The sequence below is a fragment of the Arachis hypogaea genome, chromosome 8 (assembly GCF_003086295.3).
Source record: "Arachis hypogaea cultivar Tifrunner chromosome 8, arahy.Tifrunner.gnm2.J5K5, whole genome shotgun sequence".
In the NCBI taxonomy this organism is placed as follows: domain Eukaryota; kingdom Viridiplantae; phylum Streptophyta; class Magnoliopsida; order Fabales; family Fabaceae; genus Arachis; species Arachis hypogaea.
Genome location: NC_092043.1, coordinates 29,350,513 through 29,372,700, shown reverse-complemented (window position 1 = coordinate 29,372,700; position 22,188 = coordinate 29,350,513). Strand labels below are relative to the sequence as shown.

The window sequence follows — 22,188 nt, the reverse complement described above, 5'->3', positions numbered from 1 at the left end:
ACATATTGGGAATGTATTTGGAAATGGAAGGGACATGAGAGACTGAAAGTTTTCATGTGAAGAGTTGCTCACGGGCGACTGTTCACAGCAGTAAGAAAAGCTAGAGTGTTCGGCTCAGATTCAAAGTGCCCCCTTTGCAAGGATGTAGAGGAAACAACCTTAAATGCACTTAAGGACTGCTCAATAACCGCTTGGATCTGGTTTCAACTAATTCTACCTAGTGCGATTCCCATATTCTTCTCTATGGAGTTCCAAGACTGGATCAACTTAAATCTGAGGAATAACATGGGAAGAGGATCTCAAACAGAATGGCGAGAGGAGTTTATTACTACATGTTGGTGGATTTGATATTGGAGAAACAAGGAAGTTTTTAATCCACATTTCACCAGACCACCAAATACCGTCAAGGTTATAAAAGAGGCGATCAAAAGAAATAAAAAAGCTTTTGACAAAAAAAAATGTGGTATCTAATGAAAGATGGCATACTATGCTGGTAAGATGGAAGCCGCCAAAATTAGGATGGGTAAAGCTTAATGTAGATGGAGCAAGGAAGGAGGAGGATCGTACTGCTGGATGTGGGGGTTTGATTAGAAATCATAAGGGAGAATGGATTGGAGGATTTGAAGCCAGAATAGAAGAGCAAGGCAGCATCACCCATGTTGAAATTTGGAAAATACTCAAAGGAATGGAAATGGCATGGGATCTCGGTATGCAAAGAATAATTGAAACGGACTCGAAAGAATTTTATGATTGTATTAACAGGGCTGAAGAAAAAGGAAGATATCACAATACTCTCATTCGAGACATTCTCAACCTCAAAAATAGGTCTTGGAAAATTAAAATTCAACATACTCAGTCTCAGGAAAAGAAACAAATGTGCCAACTGGCTAGCAAAGGACAGCTTAAAATTAGACACATATTTTTTATTCTTGAACATTTCCCCTGTTGAGTTAGGATCACTTCTTGTTGATGATCAAAATGAGATGTCTGTGTCCCGTGAAACTATAACTTTGTAACTCCTTTCTCTTGGACTTAGGCTACGTAAATAACCAAAAAAAAGAACGAAACAAAAATGATTTTGATGTAGTATAGTTGAGTAACGAATATGTCATACTAATACCAAAAAATAAATAAACATGTGACACAGGGAACTATATATTTATGTCATCCAGATTAGAATCTTTTAATTTTTTTTCCAGGACTATATTAACAAGTCAATCAACACTAAAAAGATACCCTTAAAAAAAAAATTTTCAATGACAATGAAAAAAAATAATTTAATAAGTCAACTAATGTAACTGTCTTACTTTATTTGAAATCCGACGCTAATACTCTAAGCATACCGTCCTTAATGAGTTTTTTATTTGAAAAAAACATATCAACATCAAACTTTCATAATTAAATACTAGTAGTCTAGTATATACCGAGTATAACTAGAACAAACAACCTTCTTTAATTCTTCTAACAAATTAGATTCTACAGTAGAGATTGCAATTGAATAGAGCCTCGAGTTTGAATATAAGTGGGAATGGAGGCAAAGTGCAAAAGTGTTATTTAAACTCTATACTTTAGGCCTAAAAAGTGTGAGGGAATGCTAATGCGTGAGCCTTTTGCCATTTGCTTTGTTCCCATCGAGTAACCTTGCCATCCAAAATACAAGTAAATTAGCTCAAGGCCAATAAATCCAACACACTGTTCTTGTCCCTTTTTTCCATTCTCCCTCATGTGCTGACTCGTATAATCACATTACTGCCACTAAGTATAGTTTAAAAAACGAATGGTACAACAATAATCAATTTAAGCTTTGTCTTTTCAAATTTTCTTACTTCTTTAAAATTTTCAATGAATATAATCTTACAAACCACAAAATTCAACCAATATCGAATATAAAATTTGACTTAAAATATGTACACAGAATTACTTAGTGCTCAAATCAAGTTTGAGTTGGTTAAAAATTAAAAGTGGACTAATTTTTAAATGCTGCTTAAACATATCTTTTTAATCTTTTTTTAAAATAAGTTATATACATTATTTTAAAAATAAAAAAAGAAACCATAGTTTATTATTTTATTTGCTTTCTCTAATAGCAAATTAGTTTTTAAGTGCTCTATTCTTTATCATATTTTAAGCTGACTAAGTAAATAAAAATAAAAGTAATGTTTTTAATTAATATTTGATAAGCTGTTATTAAGCGTTGATTAGGTAATTAATTTTTAATAATAAATGACATAAGCATATTTGTGAGAATGAAAGTAAAAAAACCAAGTTTTGAAAATCGAATCGGATCGACCGATTCAACCGAATTAATCAAGAATTGATTATCTGTTTGGTTCGATTGATACGAAGAATTGTCTGCAAAAATTGATTCAAAAATCGAACGAATTAATGGTTAATTAGTAAATTGCCAAAATCGGCCGAAAAGAGCGGGGCCAAATTAAATACAAAATAAATTAAAATATAATATAACAAAAAATTAATAAAATATCATTTATAGTATATAAGTCAAAATTAATAATTATATTATATAAAAATTAACATTCAACTACATATTTTAAAATTTTAATATTTTTAAATTTGTTCTACGATATTTCATATAACTAAAATTTTTAATTTATCATCTGAAATAAATTTTGAAGTATTCTCTTTTTCAACATATACAATCATATAATCTACTAACAATTCATTCTTTATATTATTTTAAAATCTTATTTTAATAATTTTTATTATTTAAAAAGTCTATTTAATTATTACTGTTGTTACGGTTGTTACAAAAAAAGTCAAAATAATTTTTTTTATAGCTATTACTTTTTTATATTAATCCAAACCTATATATTTTAATAATTTTTTAATTATTTATATATTTATACGTTTTTATTATTTTTTAAATTTATTTATTAATTACTACTAATATATTATAATTTACATCATAATTTATACTAACATATAAATTTTTTTTAATGTGTTAATATAATAATAATAATAATAATAATAATAATAATAATAATAATAATAATATTTTTTTTAAAAAAATGGGGGACCATGACCACCTCAGACCCCCTTAGATCTGCCACTGCTCACTGTCTTCGCCGATATATTTTTCTGTCTTTGCCGATAATTTCGTCTCTCACTGTTACTACGAGCTCATTCTGTCATCACCGTTCATTTCTCACCATATCTCCAGTAGGCTAATGCTTCTTCAATTTCATCTCTTTTTTAAATTAATTTATAAGTTCTCTAATTGTAGTAATTTAAAGTCCCTATCACTTGATATTGAATATTTTTTTCTCTTAGATACTTTGGTAGTTGATAATGGTGACAAGGTAGAATTATCAGAGGAACATAATGATCAATATTTCAATTTGAGGTAAAGGTTTTACATTTTGTATTTATGCCAAATTTGTTGACCTTGTCCCAATGACTTCAAAGATCTATGAAGATATTACAGTATTCGTTGAATTCAAGTTGCATCAATCTTGTGGTGCTTCTTGAGTGGCTACCAACTATGGATTCAATTTAGTTTTAGTTGTTGATGTGTATTTGATTCAGAAATTAGAATTATGGAAATTGTTGCTGATTATGGAAATTGTTGTTGATTTTTTTATTATGATACTTTAATGATATTGTTGCTGATTTTTTTTATTGTTGCTAATTTTAAAAAATTGTTGTTGATTTTCTTAGTTTTGAGATTAGTATTTTTGTTAAGTTGAAAATTTGATTGTTGATGTTTTTTTATTGTGATAAAATATTATTGTTTGTCATTTAAGTGTGTTTTAATCTATTTTAGTTATAAATTTTGATGTTTGAAGTTATTTACAATTTTTTATTGATAAATTATGTATAATTTATGGATTTTGTTAGGTAGATAATGGTTTTGTAAATGATGTGAACAATAAATTTTAAAATTGGTCTAATAAAGTAAAAATACACTACATTTTTAAATTATCCACCTAAATTTTTAAATTATCCATCTAAATCTTAATATTAGAATAACCATCTACTCAACTAATAAATTGAACTGATATATCTATTATTCACATTATTTACTATTTTTATTGTTTACTTATACTTTTCAAATAATTTATTTTGTGAAATTGTAAAATTTTAAATTTTAATAAATTAAAAATTATTAAATTTAAATATTTAATATTATATATTAAATTTTTAATAATTTTATTTAATATTTAATTAAATCAATTAAACCCAATAAAATTTCAGTTAAATCATTAAACCAATAAATTGGTTATTTTTCCGGTTCATTGACCAGTTCGGTTGTGTGGCGCTGCCACATATTGGTTTTAGTGCCTAAACCAAAAACACAGTTGTTCCTCCTCCTATCCTCTCTCTCTCTCTATTCTCTGCAATCCACAACCGCAATGCAGAGATCAGGCTTCGGCTCCGATGGAGTATACAGGTCACTCAGACCTTCACTCCATCTACCAAACAACCCAAACCTCTCTCTCGCCACCCACCTCTTCTCCAACGTCTCTTCCTTCCCCACTAAACCCGCTCTCTTCGACGCCGACACCTCCCAATCCCTCACCTTCGAGGAGATGAACTCCCTCGCCGTTAGAGCCTCCCACGCCCTCCAACGCCTCGGAATATCCAAAAACGACGTCGTTCTCTTCCTCTCCCCAAACACCATCTACTACCCCGTCTGCTTCCTCGCGGTCACCGCCCTCGGCGCCATCGCCTCCACCGTCAACCCCTCCTACACCGCCTCCGAAGTCTCCAAACAACTCAAAGACTGCAACCCCAAACTCATCTTAACCGTGCCGGACCAATGGGATAAAGTGAAGACCTTCAATCTCCCCGCAGTTTTCCTCGATTCGGATCCCACCGTCCACGTGTCACCATCGCAACGGGCCCCCAAGATCATGAGCTTCCACGATTTCGTGAAACTCGCCGGCACTGAAACAGAGTTCCCGAAGAGCAGCGTGAAGCAGAACGACACGGCGGCGCTGCTGTACTCGTCGGGAACAACGGGGTTGAGCAAGGGCGTGGTTCTGACACACCGGAACTTCATCGCGGCGGCGAAGATGGCGTGCATGGACGACGAGATGGCGGGGCAGATGCACGACGTGTTCCTATGCGTGCTTCCAATGTTCCACGTGTTCGGGCTGGCGTTGATACTGTACTCGCAGCTGCAGCGTGGGAACGCGGTTGTGTGCTTGAAGAGATTCGAGTTGAATGCGTTGTTGAGAAGCATCGAAAAGTACAAGGTCACCCACTTGTGGGTAGTGCCTCCCATCGTTCTTGCTCTTGCCAAACACGCCCTTGTTGACAAGTTTGACCTCTCGTCGTTGCGCCACATCGGTTCCGGCGCTGCCCCTCTCGGCAAAGAACTCATGCACGTCTGTTCCAAACGTTTCCCTCGCGCTATCGTCATGCAGGGGTATGGTATGACGGAGACTTGTGGGATTGTTTCCATGGAGAATGCGACGCGAGGGACGAGGAATAGTGGGTCAACCGGAATGCTAGCTCCGGGACTGGAAGCTCAAATAGTTAGCGTGGACTCGCTGAAGCCACAACCACCTTCAAAGATTGGCGAGATTTGGGTTCGTGGTCCTAACATGATGCAAGGTACTCTAGGCCTAGGGCCTTCTTCTATTTCTCTACCCAACTTGCCGTCAAATACTTAAAAACAATTTATTTCATTCACTAATATTTGTTCACTATTTAGCTTTGCAATTCTAGTTCATACACTGCCTATTTGCCTGATGTCCCCCTCTAAACAATTTCCTGTTACATATATACAGATAGTGACAGGTTTTGTGTCAACTTAAAAGTTTGAGCACAATACAATTTGTGGCTTCAATTTAAAATAGCTCAAAACTTCAAATTCAGGACTTGCAGACCAATAGTTTTAGCAGCTTGTTACGTATGTTGATGATTCCTTTACTTAGACTCGTTTTCTAAAGAGTAAGGTCACGAGTAGGTCCATAAAGATTTCCACTTCGGACTAATTAACTTTTGAAGGAAAAAAAAAATAATATCAATTTGATCATCCAAGTCCACAATAATAAACGATGGACACCTTATACTCTTCGCCTAAAACTTATTGGTGGTACTTATATGTACCATTAACTATTGTGACGTGTATATTTATACATAACAACTTTTGAAACAAAATTTCACCTCATTTAATAAGATTCGTAAAGAGCAGTTGATAAAGGTTATATGAAAACTCAAAAGATAATGAGTATTTCATTGTCCAAAACTATATCGTCTATTTATATGGTCACGCACCACTGTAGATAATGAAATACATTAGTAATTTTGTTTTGTTTCACACTATCTATTGACGAAAGAACATACATGTCTACTGGTTAGTGGTTATTATCATGAAAGATCTTATTGGTACTTTTTTTCTCCTTCAAGGTCTAATTAATTGTATGTCAAAATCCTCGAGAATCTAATTGTCATTTGATTCTTTTCTAAATTATAATCCAAGTATAACAAGAGTAAAGAACTAATATTTCAGGTTATCATAACAATCCACGGGCCACAGAATTGACCATAGATAAACAAGGGTGGGTACATACAGGAGATCTTGGATATTTTGATGAAGAGGGGCATCTTTTTGTTGTTGATCGCATCAAAGAACTGATCAAGTATAAAGGTTTTCAGGTTTGTTATTCTAATTCATTCAATTGACCCTGCCATGCCGTGCCATTCGAGTGTACCAATTCATATTCTGTTTATTTAATTAGGTTGCGCCAGCAGAGCTAGAAGGCCTTCTTGTTTCTCACCCTCAAATACTTGATGCTGTTGTCATCCCGTAAGTAACACATGCATGCACTATCTTCTATTCAATTCTATCTGCACAAGAAATGCATTCATGACTCATTTTTTGTTGCATTGAATAGTTATCCTGATGCTGAGGCTGGTGAGGTTCCTGTTGCCTATGTTGTTCGATCATCCAACAGTTCACTCACTGAAGAAGATATCATCAACTTTGTTGCTGATCAGGTAAGAAACATATATATGATTTTTTCATTTTTCTTAGTTAAAAAGAAACATAGGTTCTCAATGGATAATTGCAGGATATTTTTTTCTTCCTTTCTGTATAACCCTGTTCACTGTCCTTTTAGAACTGTTATTAGTGTTTGTGCATTTTTTTTTGTTGATACCCACGTTTTTGGTTATTTTTGTTGGCAGGTTGCACCTTTCAAACGATTGAAAAGGGTTACATTCATCAATTCTGTTCCTAAGACAGCATCAGGAAAAATTCTCAGAAGAGAGCTTATAGATAAAGCAAGATCCAAAATATAAGACCATAATTTCTATATATATACACAATTATACATACATTGGGACTAAATAGACACTACATGTTTGCAAACAAAGTACTCTTAATTGTTCATAATATAGTAAGGACTAGATCCACCAAAATAAAAACTTAAGGGCATGTTTTAATTTTGTCCATTATTGGTCAAAGATTAGTCCCAGTCCCACCTTATATGTATTGGACTATTGATTGATGATGCCGTATTTGAATGAAATATTTTACATGGTTATTTTGGTTTTTACAGGAATAAAGGTTTTATTCGTGAAAGATGTAAAAGGTGTCAAACACTATAAAGGAAAACAAAAGAAGATATAACTATAAAGAGATTATAGTAAATCCCCACGCTAAACACTTTTTACTTAATACATTCATTTGTTGTCCTACAACATATTTAAATAAATAATTGAATTGCAGCAGAAACTAACTTCGTTCAAATTAAAAGTGTTACGTTGGGTAGGGTTAAAATATGGGAGAGAGCGGCGGAGAGAATAGGATTGAGAGTGAGAGGGTGAAACATGGTGAGGTAGTCGCAGCGGAAGGAATAAGGAAAAGAGTGGGGCGGGTTTGCACATGGTGTGAAGGAGGGGGGATTAAGGGTTGAGGGAGGTGCTTCATCAGGGTCACGTACACAACGTGTTTCTTTCCGCGATAAGATAGGGAGGGTCTTCTTCACAACGAGTAATAAAAAACAACACGCTTATGAGTAGGAGTGGCAAGTCGGGGAGCCGTCCCGCTCTGTCAAAAGTCTGTTTTTTGGCGGACTGGCTCGTCTAATCAAACAGTTTTAAAATTTCATCCCGTTTAATCAAACAGTTTTAAAATTTCATCCCGTCCTGTCTAATTTTATTTCATCCTGTCTAATTTCATTCCGTTTATGTTTCTTTTTTCTTACTATTATCTACTAAATAATATATATAATTTTATAATTATTGTTCATACCCTGACCCAATAATAAAGGTCCAAGATTAAGCAAAAGACCTAATTCAAAGGGTTGGGCCTCACCAGTGCCAATCTTCATCCTATGAAGTCGGTACTCACCACGACCTGTTCTAAAGAAGTCGGGCACGAGATTAGCTGGCGGATAAACACTCATTCAAATGAGTAACTGCCCCTAGAATCTCTCTAACCACTTCCACGAGCCATATCTTAACCTCCCTAAGATAATGGGACGGTTAACACCCTAAAAATATGGCACTACTCCAACGGTGGTTATTGGTTCACTACTATAAATACACTAACACCCCTCAGGTATCTCTAAGTTCCAATACATTCAAAAACCTGTTTAACCCTTTGCTGACTTAGGCATCGGAGTGTCTTTGCAGGTACCACCCCCCATTCCTTCACACGTACAAGTCGGACGGAGGTTCCTGAGTTGCAGATCCACTTGAAATCTCCTCTTTCATACGTTTGGGCCAATCAACGCCATCCAGCCCATTAATCTCCGGTTACCCACCGTAACAATTATATTAATAAATTTATAATTTATAAGGGCATAAAAAATTATATTTTTTATTTTACAAACATTAAAGTTTTTATAATTATAAATATTCTCTTTAAAGCAAAATAAACATAATCCAAAACAACATAAACATAATCTAAAACACTTAATTTTCATCTTTATACTCTTGTAAGTTGGGTTAGAAAAAGTTTTATTTTGGCCAAAAAATTACAAAAATACCCTCCTTGCAAAAAAAACTAAGCCGGACAGGAAAGTTTGTCCTACCCCGCCGAAGTCCGCAAAAGTCCGCAGTTTAAACGGTACCGGTTAGGTAGACTTTTATTCTTTGGCGGTCCCAATTTTTTTGCCCGACTCACATTTTTTATGGGTTACGCAGACCGACCCGACAGATTTAGATCCGTTTGCGACCCCTAATTGTGAGTGATCGTATGGCTTTAGTCACGGGGAAGCAATGGGATAAAGAACCGCCAAGTGTTGTTTTCACTGAAGATATCATTAATATCAAAATCCTACGAAAGCATATGAACTATACAACTATTACCAATAAGTTGCGCACTGCTTGGCGGCTTAAGGGCGGGTATGATGTTCTTGACGTCGGAAACGAGTATTTTTTGGTGAAATGCGACTTGGCTAAGGATCGCGAGAAAGTCTTGTTAGGTGGTCCATGGATGATAGGAGGCTGTTACTTAGTAGTATAACCTTGATCACCGGAGTTTAGATCCGGGGAAGAATATTTTGGATCAACTCTTGTTTGGGTTCGTATTCACGGCTTAAGCATTTGGTATTATGATGATGAGGCTATGATGTGAAAAGCGGCTGCCATAGGTAACCCAATCAAGATAGATCTTGCTACGAAATTGGTAGAGAAGGGAAAGTATGCAAGGACTTGTGTTCAGGTTGATCTCGGAATTCCGATCACGAAGAAAATCAAGGTGGATGGGTTTTTTTTATGTAGAATATGAGAACTTGGAATTGATTTGTGCTAGATTCGGTTGTTTTGGACATAGTCCTCGTGATTGTATCAATGGATCGGAGAAAGTGGCTGTTGAAGAACCTCAAGCTGTAATAGAAGCAGCACCGGCACCCTATCTATGATTGAGAAGGAACAAACAATTGGGGCTATGTTTGAATTTGGAAACCCCAATAGCCAACCTCACATAAGCTAAACCCATGTTATCATAGCTTTCAAAGTCAGATTCTTGGATGAAGAATTCTGACTTGCCTCTTCTTCGAATTTCCAGCAAAGTTTCTTTTCGATTGAATACAAGTGGATTCGACGGAACACTGAATTTGTGAAAATTAACTGTGACGGAAGTGTTTTTCCTGATTCTAGGAAGGCCGGTTATTGATGTATCCTTCGTGACAAAGATGGTGTGTGAATTTCGGAGAGTGCAGGAAAGGTTCATGGTTCAAGTGTGCTTCGCACAGAGTTATCGGCTATTTGGTGTGAGTTGATGTTGGCGCTAGAAAATGGTGTTCGAAATATTGTGTGTGAGACCAACTCGATGGATGCGTATTCACTGGTTAACACCTTGAACCCTCTTCATGATCACTATGAATCAGAGCTTCTCTCTAAGATTTTTGAGCTTAAGATGTGCAGAAAAATTTCTGTTCAATTTGATATTATTCATCGTGAGGCTAATAAGGTTGCTGATCTTTTAGCAAAACATAATGCACAAGGAATAGCTGACCAATATACTCGATTACACTTTGCTGCAAGTGTTGCATGTAATGCAACATGATTTAGTTTAGTTGTGTTTCTTTTCCTTTTTTTTGTTATTTTTGTTATTTTTTTTCCCTTGCTCAACCCAAAATAAAAAGTAATTGAATTGCAAAAACGGTCAAGTAATTGCATCATCTTGTGTGTGGTATATACGAGGTAAGACTCGAATCTACTTTTCATGGGCTTTTTAGTTGCTTCACAATTAAGGATAGAAATGGATCGGGTTGAGTCGAATTTTAATTTTGATGAGTTTGATTGATGTTGTAAATAGATGGCTCAAGTCTAAACATGTTATGTCTCAATAAGTTTTTTTAAAACTAAGCTTGGCCTGTTTAAAACCCAACAAACTCACGAACTTATTTGAAAAGCTTATTTCATGAATTATAACTCAAAATAATAAGAGATTTTTTTATTTAAATTAAATAAATATAAAATTTACGAAAATACATAAAATACAGCGTAATTATATAAATACATAATTGACTACATCTCGGATTCTGGGAGGGGTTTCAAAAATTGAACACATCTCGGGTAATGAGACTCCAATTTATATCAGAAGAGTTAAATGGGGTCTCAGTATCCGAGATACATGCACAAAGATAGTGTTTGTTTGCGAGACAGAGACTGAGATTGAAAGACAGAGACTAAAAAACAAAAAAAGAAATAAGTATCAGTATTGTGTTTAGTGTAGAAGTGTACAAGACTGAATTATATCTCAATATCCTATTTGGTTTAAAATAAAAGTAGAAACTAAAAAACTTAAAATTACAAAAATGTCCTTAATTTTAAAATACAACACTAACCCCCCAAATCCAATTTGATTTTTCTTAGAATACAACTCTAACCCCCTTTCTCCTCTCCTCTACCCTTTCTCCAATTCTCCAATTCTTCACAGCTTATCCAACCATTGCATATTTCAGTAAGTAAGGTATAAATCAATATTATGCATATCTCTGAAAAAACAACATCAATCAATAATCAACATTCCCACAAGACCACAAACAATAATTATATAAAACAAATCAACTCTAAACGGCATCAATCAACAGTAACAATCATGGATAAAACAGCCACAGTCATGAAAAAATAGAATCAGAAATGGTTTTATCTTTGTTTTCTTTAACTAAAACTACTTTTTTTTGTGATACACTCACAAAATCAGATATCATTATACATTTTGCAGGAGAAGCACACTCACAAAATTAATAGAGACTAATTTAAAAAGTTAAAAAAACTCGCCTCAGGGACGGAAGCTGAGGAAGATCGGTGTGAGATTTGAGTCGAGAGTGATAGAGAGATTGAAGCTTCTACAAATTTCAGGGTGTTGTATTTTCCTATTTTTGATGGCTTCGCTCAAACCACAAAGAAGGAACGGAGTTAAACAGTGAAGGCCAGGTAACGCAGACTGGCAAGGTGATGCAATGAAGGCACAGAGACGACGCGACGCAAACGGAGACAACAGATGCCGACAGAGGGACGGACGAAGCGACAGCAGTGAAGGTGTAGGACGAACCGGCGACGAGACGACGATCGTGCGGTGAGAGGGAGAAGATGGAGTGATGACCTTGAAGAAGAATGAAAAGATGGAATCACGAAGGATAACAATGAAGCCCTTATTTACATTAGGGTTAATGTTAGAATTATTGAATTAAAATAGGGATAATTTAGATACAAATTATAATTAAAATTTTTGTCTCTGTCTTTAAAATTTTCTGTCTTCAGTGTTCCTACTTTTTTGAGGTACTGAAATACTAAAATTTTGAAGACGGAAACAGAAATTCAAATACCAGTCTCTAGCTCAACATCTGTCTCCCCGTCTCAATTTTCGTCTCTAGCTCAACAAACGCTACCAAATAGAATATGGACTCAGTATCTAAAATATGTACAATGCGTAAATTGGTAGCTCAGTACTCGAGATATAATCATTTTAATCGAAACTTTTCGATTAATATAAGATATAGACGATTTTAATGGGCGATTTTAACTCAACTCACATCATTTGAAATTACACATTTAAACACATAATTTAAAACTGCCAATTTAATATAACAAATTTTATAAGGTTTTTATATACTCTATTATTTGAAATGTTTAAATTATATCGTTCAAATTATATTAAAATTCTTAAATTTAAATTATATATCGTTTAAATTTTGTTTATCTAAATTTTTAAATTTTTTATGGTCTTATTTATTTTAGTACTAGTTTAAATAAGATGGTTTCTAGAAAAAATAATGTGATGGCAGTTTTAAATTACATGTCTTGATTGCTACTGTTTAAATGGATAATTTTAAATTACGTGTTTAAATGGGTAGTTTCAAATCACATGATTTGAGTTAAAATCGTCCATTAAAATCGTTTATCTCTCATATTAATTGAAATATTAATTTGAAATGTTACCATATACAGAATGAATTGAATTGTTATAAATATTATTTATAATTATTTTAAAAGAGTATTATATTTAATAAAATTATTGTCTCGTAGATACTATTGTATGATATTATTTGATTAATTTTATATTGTATAGATACTATCTTACCATACCAATATAGAAGATGACATTATTAGATTAAGTATGTGAGTGTAGCCAATTTATTTTTATACGTGCATGACTTAATTTAATAAAGTCATTTTTTTAAATTAATTTTGCAGTATTCATAAATAACTAATACAAGTATATTTATTTTTATTGAATTAAATTAAATTATTAATTTAAATTATAATTATCTAAATTTTAAATGAAATATTTTTATAATTTTAAAATTTAATATTATTTGAATTAAAATAGATGACCATATATCGAATACTGAGTCAGTAATTCGCATATTGTGTATATCTCGGGTACTGAGTCCATATTATATTTGGGGAATACTCAAATAAAAATACCTATTATTGTAAAATAAAAGATATATAAAATAAATATGTATAAATAGAAGACTCTAGTATTTAAAATAATTAGCTCAATAATAATTTATATATATATATATATATATATATATATATATATATATATATATATATATATATATATATATACAAAGATAGAAAGGAGTATAAAAAGTAAAGAGAGAGATAATAACATTTGCTTTTATTGTAGCTATGTGTATAAAGGGAGAGAGAATAATGTTTTGTTGTTGTGTGTATATTCCTTTTGCCCGTACATCTTTTTATAGGCATACAAAACTTGCTTTTTCAAACCTCATTAATGTTCTTCAACATAAAAACTTGTTCCTCTCAGTATAGGAAAGTTGAATTGCTCATTTATGGACATCCATTCTTATCCATAGCATCCTCGTCACAACACTCCCCGTTGGATGTCCATTTAGGATTATTGCCTCGTTAAAACCTTACTAAAGAAAAACCCAGTGGGAAAAAACCTTAGTGAAGGAAAAAGAGTACAATATCCTTTAGTGATGGGGACTGCCTCATTAAAAACATTGTCATGAAAAACCCAATGGAAAAAAAACTTGACAAAGGAAAAAAGAGTACAGTCTCCCCTCTTGCTGACATTATTTAATGTCTTGAAATCGGTGTATCCCAATCTCATGTACCAATCTTTCAAAGGAGGATTTTGGGAGTGACTTTGTGAATAAATCTGCCAGATTGTCACTTGAACGGATCTGTTGGACATCAATTGTCCCTTGATTTTGAAGGTCATGAGTGAAGAAGAATTTGGGAGAAACATGCTTTGTTTTATCACCTTTGATGTATCCACCCTTAAGTTGAGCAATGCATGCTGTATTATCTTCAAACAGGACAGTTGGAGCTATCTTATGATCAATCAGTCCACGTGATGACAGAATATATTGAATCAGACTCCTCAGCCAAAAACACTCGCGACTAGCTTCATGAATTGCCAGTATTTCAGCATGATTAGAGGAGGTTGCTGCTATCGTCTGTTTTGTGGACCTCCATGAGATAGCTGTACCACCATATGTGAATAGGTATCCGGTTTGAGATCTCCCTTTATGTGTATCGGACAGATATCCAGCATCTGCATAGCCAACTAGTTGTGACATGGATCCATAGGGATAAAACAATCCCATATCAATCGTTCCATGAAGATATCGAAAAATTTGTTTGATTCCACTCCAATGTCTTCTGGTTGGAGAGGAACTATACCTTACTAGTAAATTCACCGCGAATGATATGTCAGGTCGCGTATTATTAGCAAGATACATTAGTGCTCCAATGGCACTAAGATATGGTACTTCAGGACCAAGGATATCTTCATTCTCTTCTTTAGGACGGAATTGATCCTTTTTCACATCCAAAGATCTTACGATCATTGGGGTACTTAATGGATGTGACTTATCCATATAAAATCTTTTCAAGATCTTCTCTGTGTATGTTGTTTGATGAATAAAGATCCCATTTTTTTTATGCTCGATCTGCAGGCCGAGGCAAAATTTAGTTCTTCCAAGATCTTTCATCTCAAACTCTTCTTTTAGAGTTTTTATAATTGTTGGAATCTCTTCAGGAGTCCCAATGCTATTTAAATCATCAACGTACACAGCAATTATAATGAATCCAGATGCAGATTTCTTTATAAAAACACACGGGCAGATATCATCATTCTTGAATCCGTTTTTGGCCAAATACTCAGTAAGACGATTATACCACATTCGTCCAGATTGTTTCAGACCATATAAAGATCTTTGCAATTTGACTGAGTATAACCCTTGCGAATATTCACTAGATGGTTTAGATATCTTTAGTCCTTTAGGGACTTTCATTTAGATATCTTGATCTAATGAGTCGTATAAATAGGCTGTTACCACATCCATTAAATGCATATGCAGTTTATGATATGCAGATAAACTGACCAAATAACGCAATGTTATCGCATCCACTACAGGGGAATACGTTTCTTCATAATCTATACCGAGCCTTTGTGAAAAACCTTGTGCCACAAGTCGGGCTTTATAGCGCACAACTTCATTTTTCTCATTTCGTTTTCTCACAAATACCCACTTATATCCAATAGGTTTTACATCTTCAGGTGTACAGACTACAGGTCCAAAGACTTCACATTTTGCAAGTGAGTCTAATTCAGCCTTCATGGCTTCTTTCTATTTTGGCCAATCATTCCTTTGTCGACATTCTTCAACTGATCTTGGCTCACGATCCTTACTTTCATGCATGATATCTAATGCCACATTATATGCAAATATTTCATTGACAATTGTCTTATTTCGGTCCCATTTCTCTCCTGTAAAGACATAATTTATCGAGATCTCGTCATTTTCATAATTTTCAGGTATCTGAACGTCTTCTGGCATTATATCAGAATTTTGGACAACTGCAGGTGTCTCTACTATGTCTTTTTCAACAGCAATATTATTTACCTCTTTTCTCTTTCGAGGATTTTTATCTTTGGAACCGACAGGCCTGTCACGCTTCTGGCGTGAATTTGCTTCAGTGGCTACTTGTCCTACTGGGACATCAATTCGAATTGGGGCATTTTCCGCTGGTATATAAGATTTAGTTATCCTCTTTGTATCGGAAAATGCATCAGGCAAATCATTTGCTATTCTTTGCAAATGTATAATCTTTTGAACTTCCAGTTCACATTGCCCTGATCGAAGATCTAAATGCATCAATGATGATACATTCCAGTTAAGCTCCTTTTCAGGAAGCTTATTCTCTCCTCCTAATGTTGGAAATTTTGATTCATCAAAATGACAATCTGCAAACCGGGCTTTAAATACATCTCCAATTTGTATTTCAAGATACCTCACTATAGAGGGAGAATCATATCCAACATATATTCCCAATTTTCTTTGGGGTCCCATTTTGGTGCGATTAGGTGGTGCAATGGGAACATATATCGCACACCCAAATATTCTTAAATGGAAAACATTTGGCTGCTGGCCAAAAGCTAATTGCATAGGAGAGAATTGATGATAACTCGTTAGCCTCAAACAAATAAGTGTTGCGGCATGTAAAATAGTATGCCCCCAAACCGAGATTGGAAGATTTGTTCTCATAAGCAAGGGTCTATCAATTAATTAGAGGCGCTTAATAAGTGATTCTGCTAACCCATTTTGTGTGTGAACATAAGCTACTGGATGTTCAACACTTATTCCATTAGCCATACAATAAGCATCAAAATCTTGGAAAGTAAATTCACCAGCATTATCAAGACGAATTGCTTTGATTGGATTTTCTGGAAATTGTGCTTTTAATCGAATAATTTGAGCCAGTAATCTCACAAACGCCAGGTTGCGAGAAAATAATAAGCACACATGTGACCATCTCGAAGATGCGTCTATTAGGACCATAAAATATCTAAAAGATCCACATAGTGGATGAATAGGTCCACATATATCACCTTGAATCCTTTCTAGGAATTCAGGGGACTCAAATCCAATTTTTACTGATGATGGCCTTAAAATTAACTTCCCTTGAGAACATGCAGCACAACAAAATTCACTAGTTTTAAGAATCTTCTGGTTCTTTAGTGAATGTCCGTGAGAGTTTTCAATAATTCTCCTCATCATGGTTGTTCCCGGATGACCCAATCGGTCGTGCCAAGTTATGAATTCATTTGGGCTAGTAAACTTCTGGTTTATAGTAGCATGTGATTCAATTGCACTAATCTTGGTATAATACAACCCAGATGAAAGTGAGGGTAATTTTTCTAATATAACTTTCTTATTTGAATCATGAGTTATGATACATAAATACTCATGACTTCCATCATTCATAGTCTCAATATGATATCCATTTCGGCGAATATCTTTAAAGCTCAACAAGTTTTTTCGAGACTTGGTAGACAACAGTGCATTATTTATTATAAATTTTGTTCCTCCAGGAAACAAAATTATAGCTCTTCCGGAGCCTTCAATCACATTGCCTGAGCCAATAATAGTATTAACATATTCCTCTTTTGGCACAAGATGGGTAAAATATATATCACTTTTGAGAATAGTGTGCGAACTTGCACTATCCGCAAGGCATACATCTTCATTACATATCATTGCCATTCTCTTCAAAAACAAATAATAATAAAATGAGTAGTATGCACAGTTAAATTGAATACTTGATCAGAATTATTTTTCTAAGAAACACTGTACATAAAATAATGTCATATACTAAAATTTTATTTTAAAATTTGACACATTTAATAATTTCAAAATTCATAAACATTAATATTTCATTATTTATGTACATTACATTTGAAACTTAAATACATAGAAAATAAAACTTAACAATAAGTTCTTTACATTATTTATTTACATAGATACTTTACAATCCCACATATTAAACTATTCCATCATTGATCAAATGACCAATATTTCCTTCAGGATCCTCAAAGAAATCAGATACATCATAATGAGTGGTGGAGTTCTCGCATCATTTGAAACAAAATTTGTTTCCTTTCCTTTGTCGTCCTTTTTCAAAGATGCCTGGTAAAGATCGACTAGGTGCCTTGGGGTACGACAGGTACGTGACCAATGGCCCTTTCTACCACAACGGAAACACTTACCTCTGTTGATTTATTCTGCCCGATATTCCTTTCTTTATCCCACTTCTGGTGAGATCCTCTCTTTTGAACATAATTCTTTTTCCTTCCATAATTTTTCTTATTATTAAAAGCTTGCCATTTACCTCTTCTGGGGTAATGATTTGCCGCATTTACTTCAGGAAATGGGGCAGCGCCAGCTGGGCGCGCTTCATGATTTTTTAATAACAACTCATTGTTGCGTTCAGCAACAAGAAGGCAAGAAATTAACTCAAAATATTTTTTAAACCCTTTCTCTCGATACTGCTGCTGCAGGAGCACATTCGAGGCATGGAAGGTTGAAAAAGTTTTCTCCAATATATCATGATCAGTTATTTTTTTTCCACATAATTTCATTCGTGAGGTGATTCGAAACATTGCAGAATTATATTCATTTATAGATTTAAAATCTTGTAGACGCAAATGCGTCCATTCATATCGGGCTTGAGGAAGTATCACCGTTTTCTGATGATTATACCTTTCTTCAAGGTCTTTCCAAAGATCTGCAGAATCTTTTAATGTAAGATATTCATTTTTCAATCCTTCGTCAAGATGACGACGAAGAAAAATCATGGCTTTAGCTTTATCCTTCTGGGATGCATTATTTTCAGCCTTAATAGTATCTCCAAGATCCATTGAATCAAGATGGATTTCAGCATCTAGTATCCATGATAAATAATTGTTTCCAGATATATCAAGAGCATTGAATTCAAGATGAGAGAGCTTCGACATAATGAAAAATTGTTACCTGAGTCTTCTTAAAAATTTGATCAGAGTCTCGTGCTGATAACGTATTGTAAAATAAAAGATATATAAAATAAAGATGTATAAATAGAAGACTCTAGTATTTAAAATAATTAGCTCAATAATAATTTATATATATATATATATAATAATATTATATGTTGTAATGTATATATATATATACAAAGATAGAAAGGAGTATAAAAAGTAAAGAGAGAGATAATAGCATTTGCTTTTATTATAGTTATCTGTATAAAGGGAGAGAGAATAATGTTTTGTTGTTGTGTGTATATTCCTTTTGCCCGTACATCCTTTTATAGGCATACAAAACTTGCTTTTTCAAACCTCAATAATGTTCTTCAACATAAAAACTTGTTCCTCTCAGTATAGTAAAGTTGAATTGCTCATTAATGGACATCCATTCTTATCCATAGCATCCTCGTCACAACACATATTTCATCTTTTGCTAAAGATATTTTTGTGTTGTATTTTAATTGGTTTTTGTATAATTTATTCGGTATTTCTCGTCACATATTATTAAATTTCTTAAAAGATTTTCTTTGTAAAAATAATAAAAAACATTAGATTGAACTCAAACCAAAAAAGTAATAGATTAACTATTAGATTTTTTTTTAAATTGTTTATATAAAAAAATGCCACACTCATCAATCAATATTATACATACACATATATATAATTTTTTAAAAATAAAATTTATTATACGAGTTATATCGATAATAAGCTCAAACTTCTTAAAATTTTTAAAAATAAAAAAATAACTAATTTATATTTGTGCGATATATAAAATAATTAATATATTATTATTATATTATAAATTAAAATTTACTAATTTCAATTTGTTTTCATTTTTAATATAAGAATTAAAAATAATAAAATTTTTATAACTAAATGTAGCCTGATAAAATATATATAATATTAATTAGTTTTTAAAAAATTCTGAAAAATATTTTTTTCTAATAAAGTATTATTAAAAAATTAACATTATAAAAATTAATTTTAATCAATACGATATAAATGGTTATTAAATATATTTAATACAAAACACATTGAATTTAAACTTTTGTTGAGTTTAAATTTTAAATAATTTTTAATTTAATTTCGACTATTCTAATTTTAAAGAGTTAGAATATTTTAACATCATCTTTTTCATATCTTTTTAACTGCGACTTTGATTTTTTAAATTATAAATTTTATTTATAATTAAAGGTAATATTTCAATATCATCAAAAACAATTTTATAGTCATAATTATAATGTAACTTTATAAGTAATACAATAAAATTATATATATAGGTAATATACTTAAATTTTATCTATATTAATAATCACATTTCATAAATAATATAATTAAATTATATTTATATTTATAATTAAAATATGAATAAAAATACAAAAAAATTATCATAATGGTTAATTTTTTTGTTCATAATTTTTTTATTATTTTTGTTGTGAAAAGTTTAATTATTTTAATAGTTAATTATTTTCTAAAAAAAATAATTGAATGACAAAAACAAGTTTTATTAAGAGTAATTTATTTATATGTGATTAAAAAATAATTAAATAATTATATACGGTAAAAAGTTAATATTTTTAAAAGATAAAATTAAAATTTATTTTAAAATTAAAAATAAAGTTTATTTAAAAAAATTATGCCCTCTTTTCTTTTTTTCTAAAATTTATCTACGAGTAATTCTATAAGTATTTTATGATGAATAAAAATATTAAACGTGTACTAAAATTTATTTTAGTAAAATTCATTTTTATTCTGTTAAACGTTAAATAAACTATTGAAAGGAATTTTGTTCCCTCCATTAGAGGAGAATGATAAACTTCCATACTTCCATTAGGACAATTTACGAAAATAAAATATTTGGCCTCCAAAATTATGGAAATACAACTTTTGTAGTTTGGATACTTAAATGTAACTTTCTACAAATCTATATAAATCCGTGGACCCCTTCCACGGATTATATAGATTTGTAGAAAGTTGTATTTTTGTATTCAAACTGTAAAAGTTGTATTTCCATAATTTTAAAAGCCAAATATTTTATTTTCGTAAATTGTCCCTTTCATTATGTTACAGCAATAATTTGGCCTTGTTATTTTTAAAGTCATGATTGCACTTCATGATTTTTTCACTTTTATCTATGAATTTTTGAAAGTGCAAAATAATAATAATAATAATAATAATAATAATAATAATAATAATAAGAAGAAGAAGAAGAAGAAGAAGAAAAAGAACTATGTCACATTAAAAAAAAGTACATCACCAAATAATTTATCATCCGAATTATATATGAATCAAATTGATAATAGGAAGACTAATACCAAAAGAATCGATAACAAAACTAACTAGCTAGAGACTTACAAAATCTTTTTTAAGTTCACAAAAAAAAACGTTTATATTTATATAACATATAAAATAATTACCATATTATTATTATTACATTATATATATATGGCAAAAAAGTCCAATTGATTTAAAGTAAATTTCTTAATATTTAATTAAATTATTCTTGTATTTAGTATTTTTTTGTAATCATTATAATTTTTTTAATTATTATTGTTAGGTTTGTTCGTAAATAAAATATAGCTAAAATTTCGATACAATCTGCACTTTTTATGTTTGGATCAGATATCAAATATATCCGTAAAATAAGAAAATTAAAAAATTTTAATTTTAAACATATTTACTTCTATGAATACTTTTTATGTTTACTTTTTTCAGAAATTTTTTTAGATTTTTTTCATATTTTTTTTAAAATTAATTAATATTATATATATTTTATTATACTACATCTAGTTATAAGAATTTTATTTATTTCTATTAAAAATGAAAACAAATTTAAATTAGTAAATTTTAAACTATAATGTAATAATAATATAGTAATTATTTTATATTTCGCACGAATATAAATTAATTATTTTTTTATTTATAAAAAATTTAAGAGATTTGAGCTTATTTTATATATATATATATATTATATTAATTAGTGGGACATATTTTTTTATATAAACAATTTCAGAAAAAATCTAATAGTTAATCTATTACCTTTTTTATTTTAGTCCAATTTAAATATTTTTTATTATTTTTGGAAAGAAAATATTTTAAGAATTTTAATAATATGTGATGCAGAACACTGAATAAATTATACAAATATCAATTAAAATACAATATGAAAATATCTTTAGTAAAAGATGAAATAGGCATCTTTATTTGAGTGATCTTCATTATATTTTTGCCTACTGAAATCCTATTTGCATGTATTTCGCCTACTAAAATTCTATTTAACTCTTATGATAGTACTCGACATGTGTTTGATTTTCGAAATCCCCCTCTGTATCCAAGATCCAATTGTGTATTTATGTAATTACGATGTCTTTTATGTATTTCTATAAATTTTATATTTATTTAATTTGAACAAAAAAAACCCAAACAATAAA

General features: G+C 31.7%; 1 protein-coding gene across 1 annotated transcript; it reads left to right on the top strand.

The window, feature by feature from the left end:
- The first annotated feature begins 4,254 nt into the window (after positions 1-4,254).
- LOC112706825 (probable CoA ligase CCL7) lies at positions 4,255-7,517 on the top strand. Its single transcript, XM_025758332.2, has 5 exons — positions 4,255-5,580; positions 6,482-6,627; positions 6,711-6,778; positions 6,867-6,969; positions 7,159-7,517. Exons 1-5 carry the CDS (start codon positions 4,374-4,376, stop codon positions 7,270-7,272), a joined length of 1,638 nt encoding a protein of 545 aa, XP_025614117.1. The 5' UTR covers positions 4,255-4,373; the 3' UTR covers positions 7,273-7,517.
- The last annotated feature ends 14,671 nt before the right edge of the window (positions 7,518-22,188 follow it).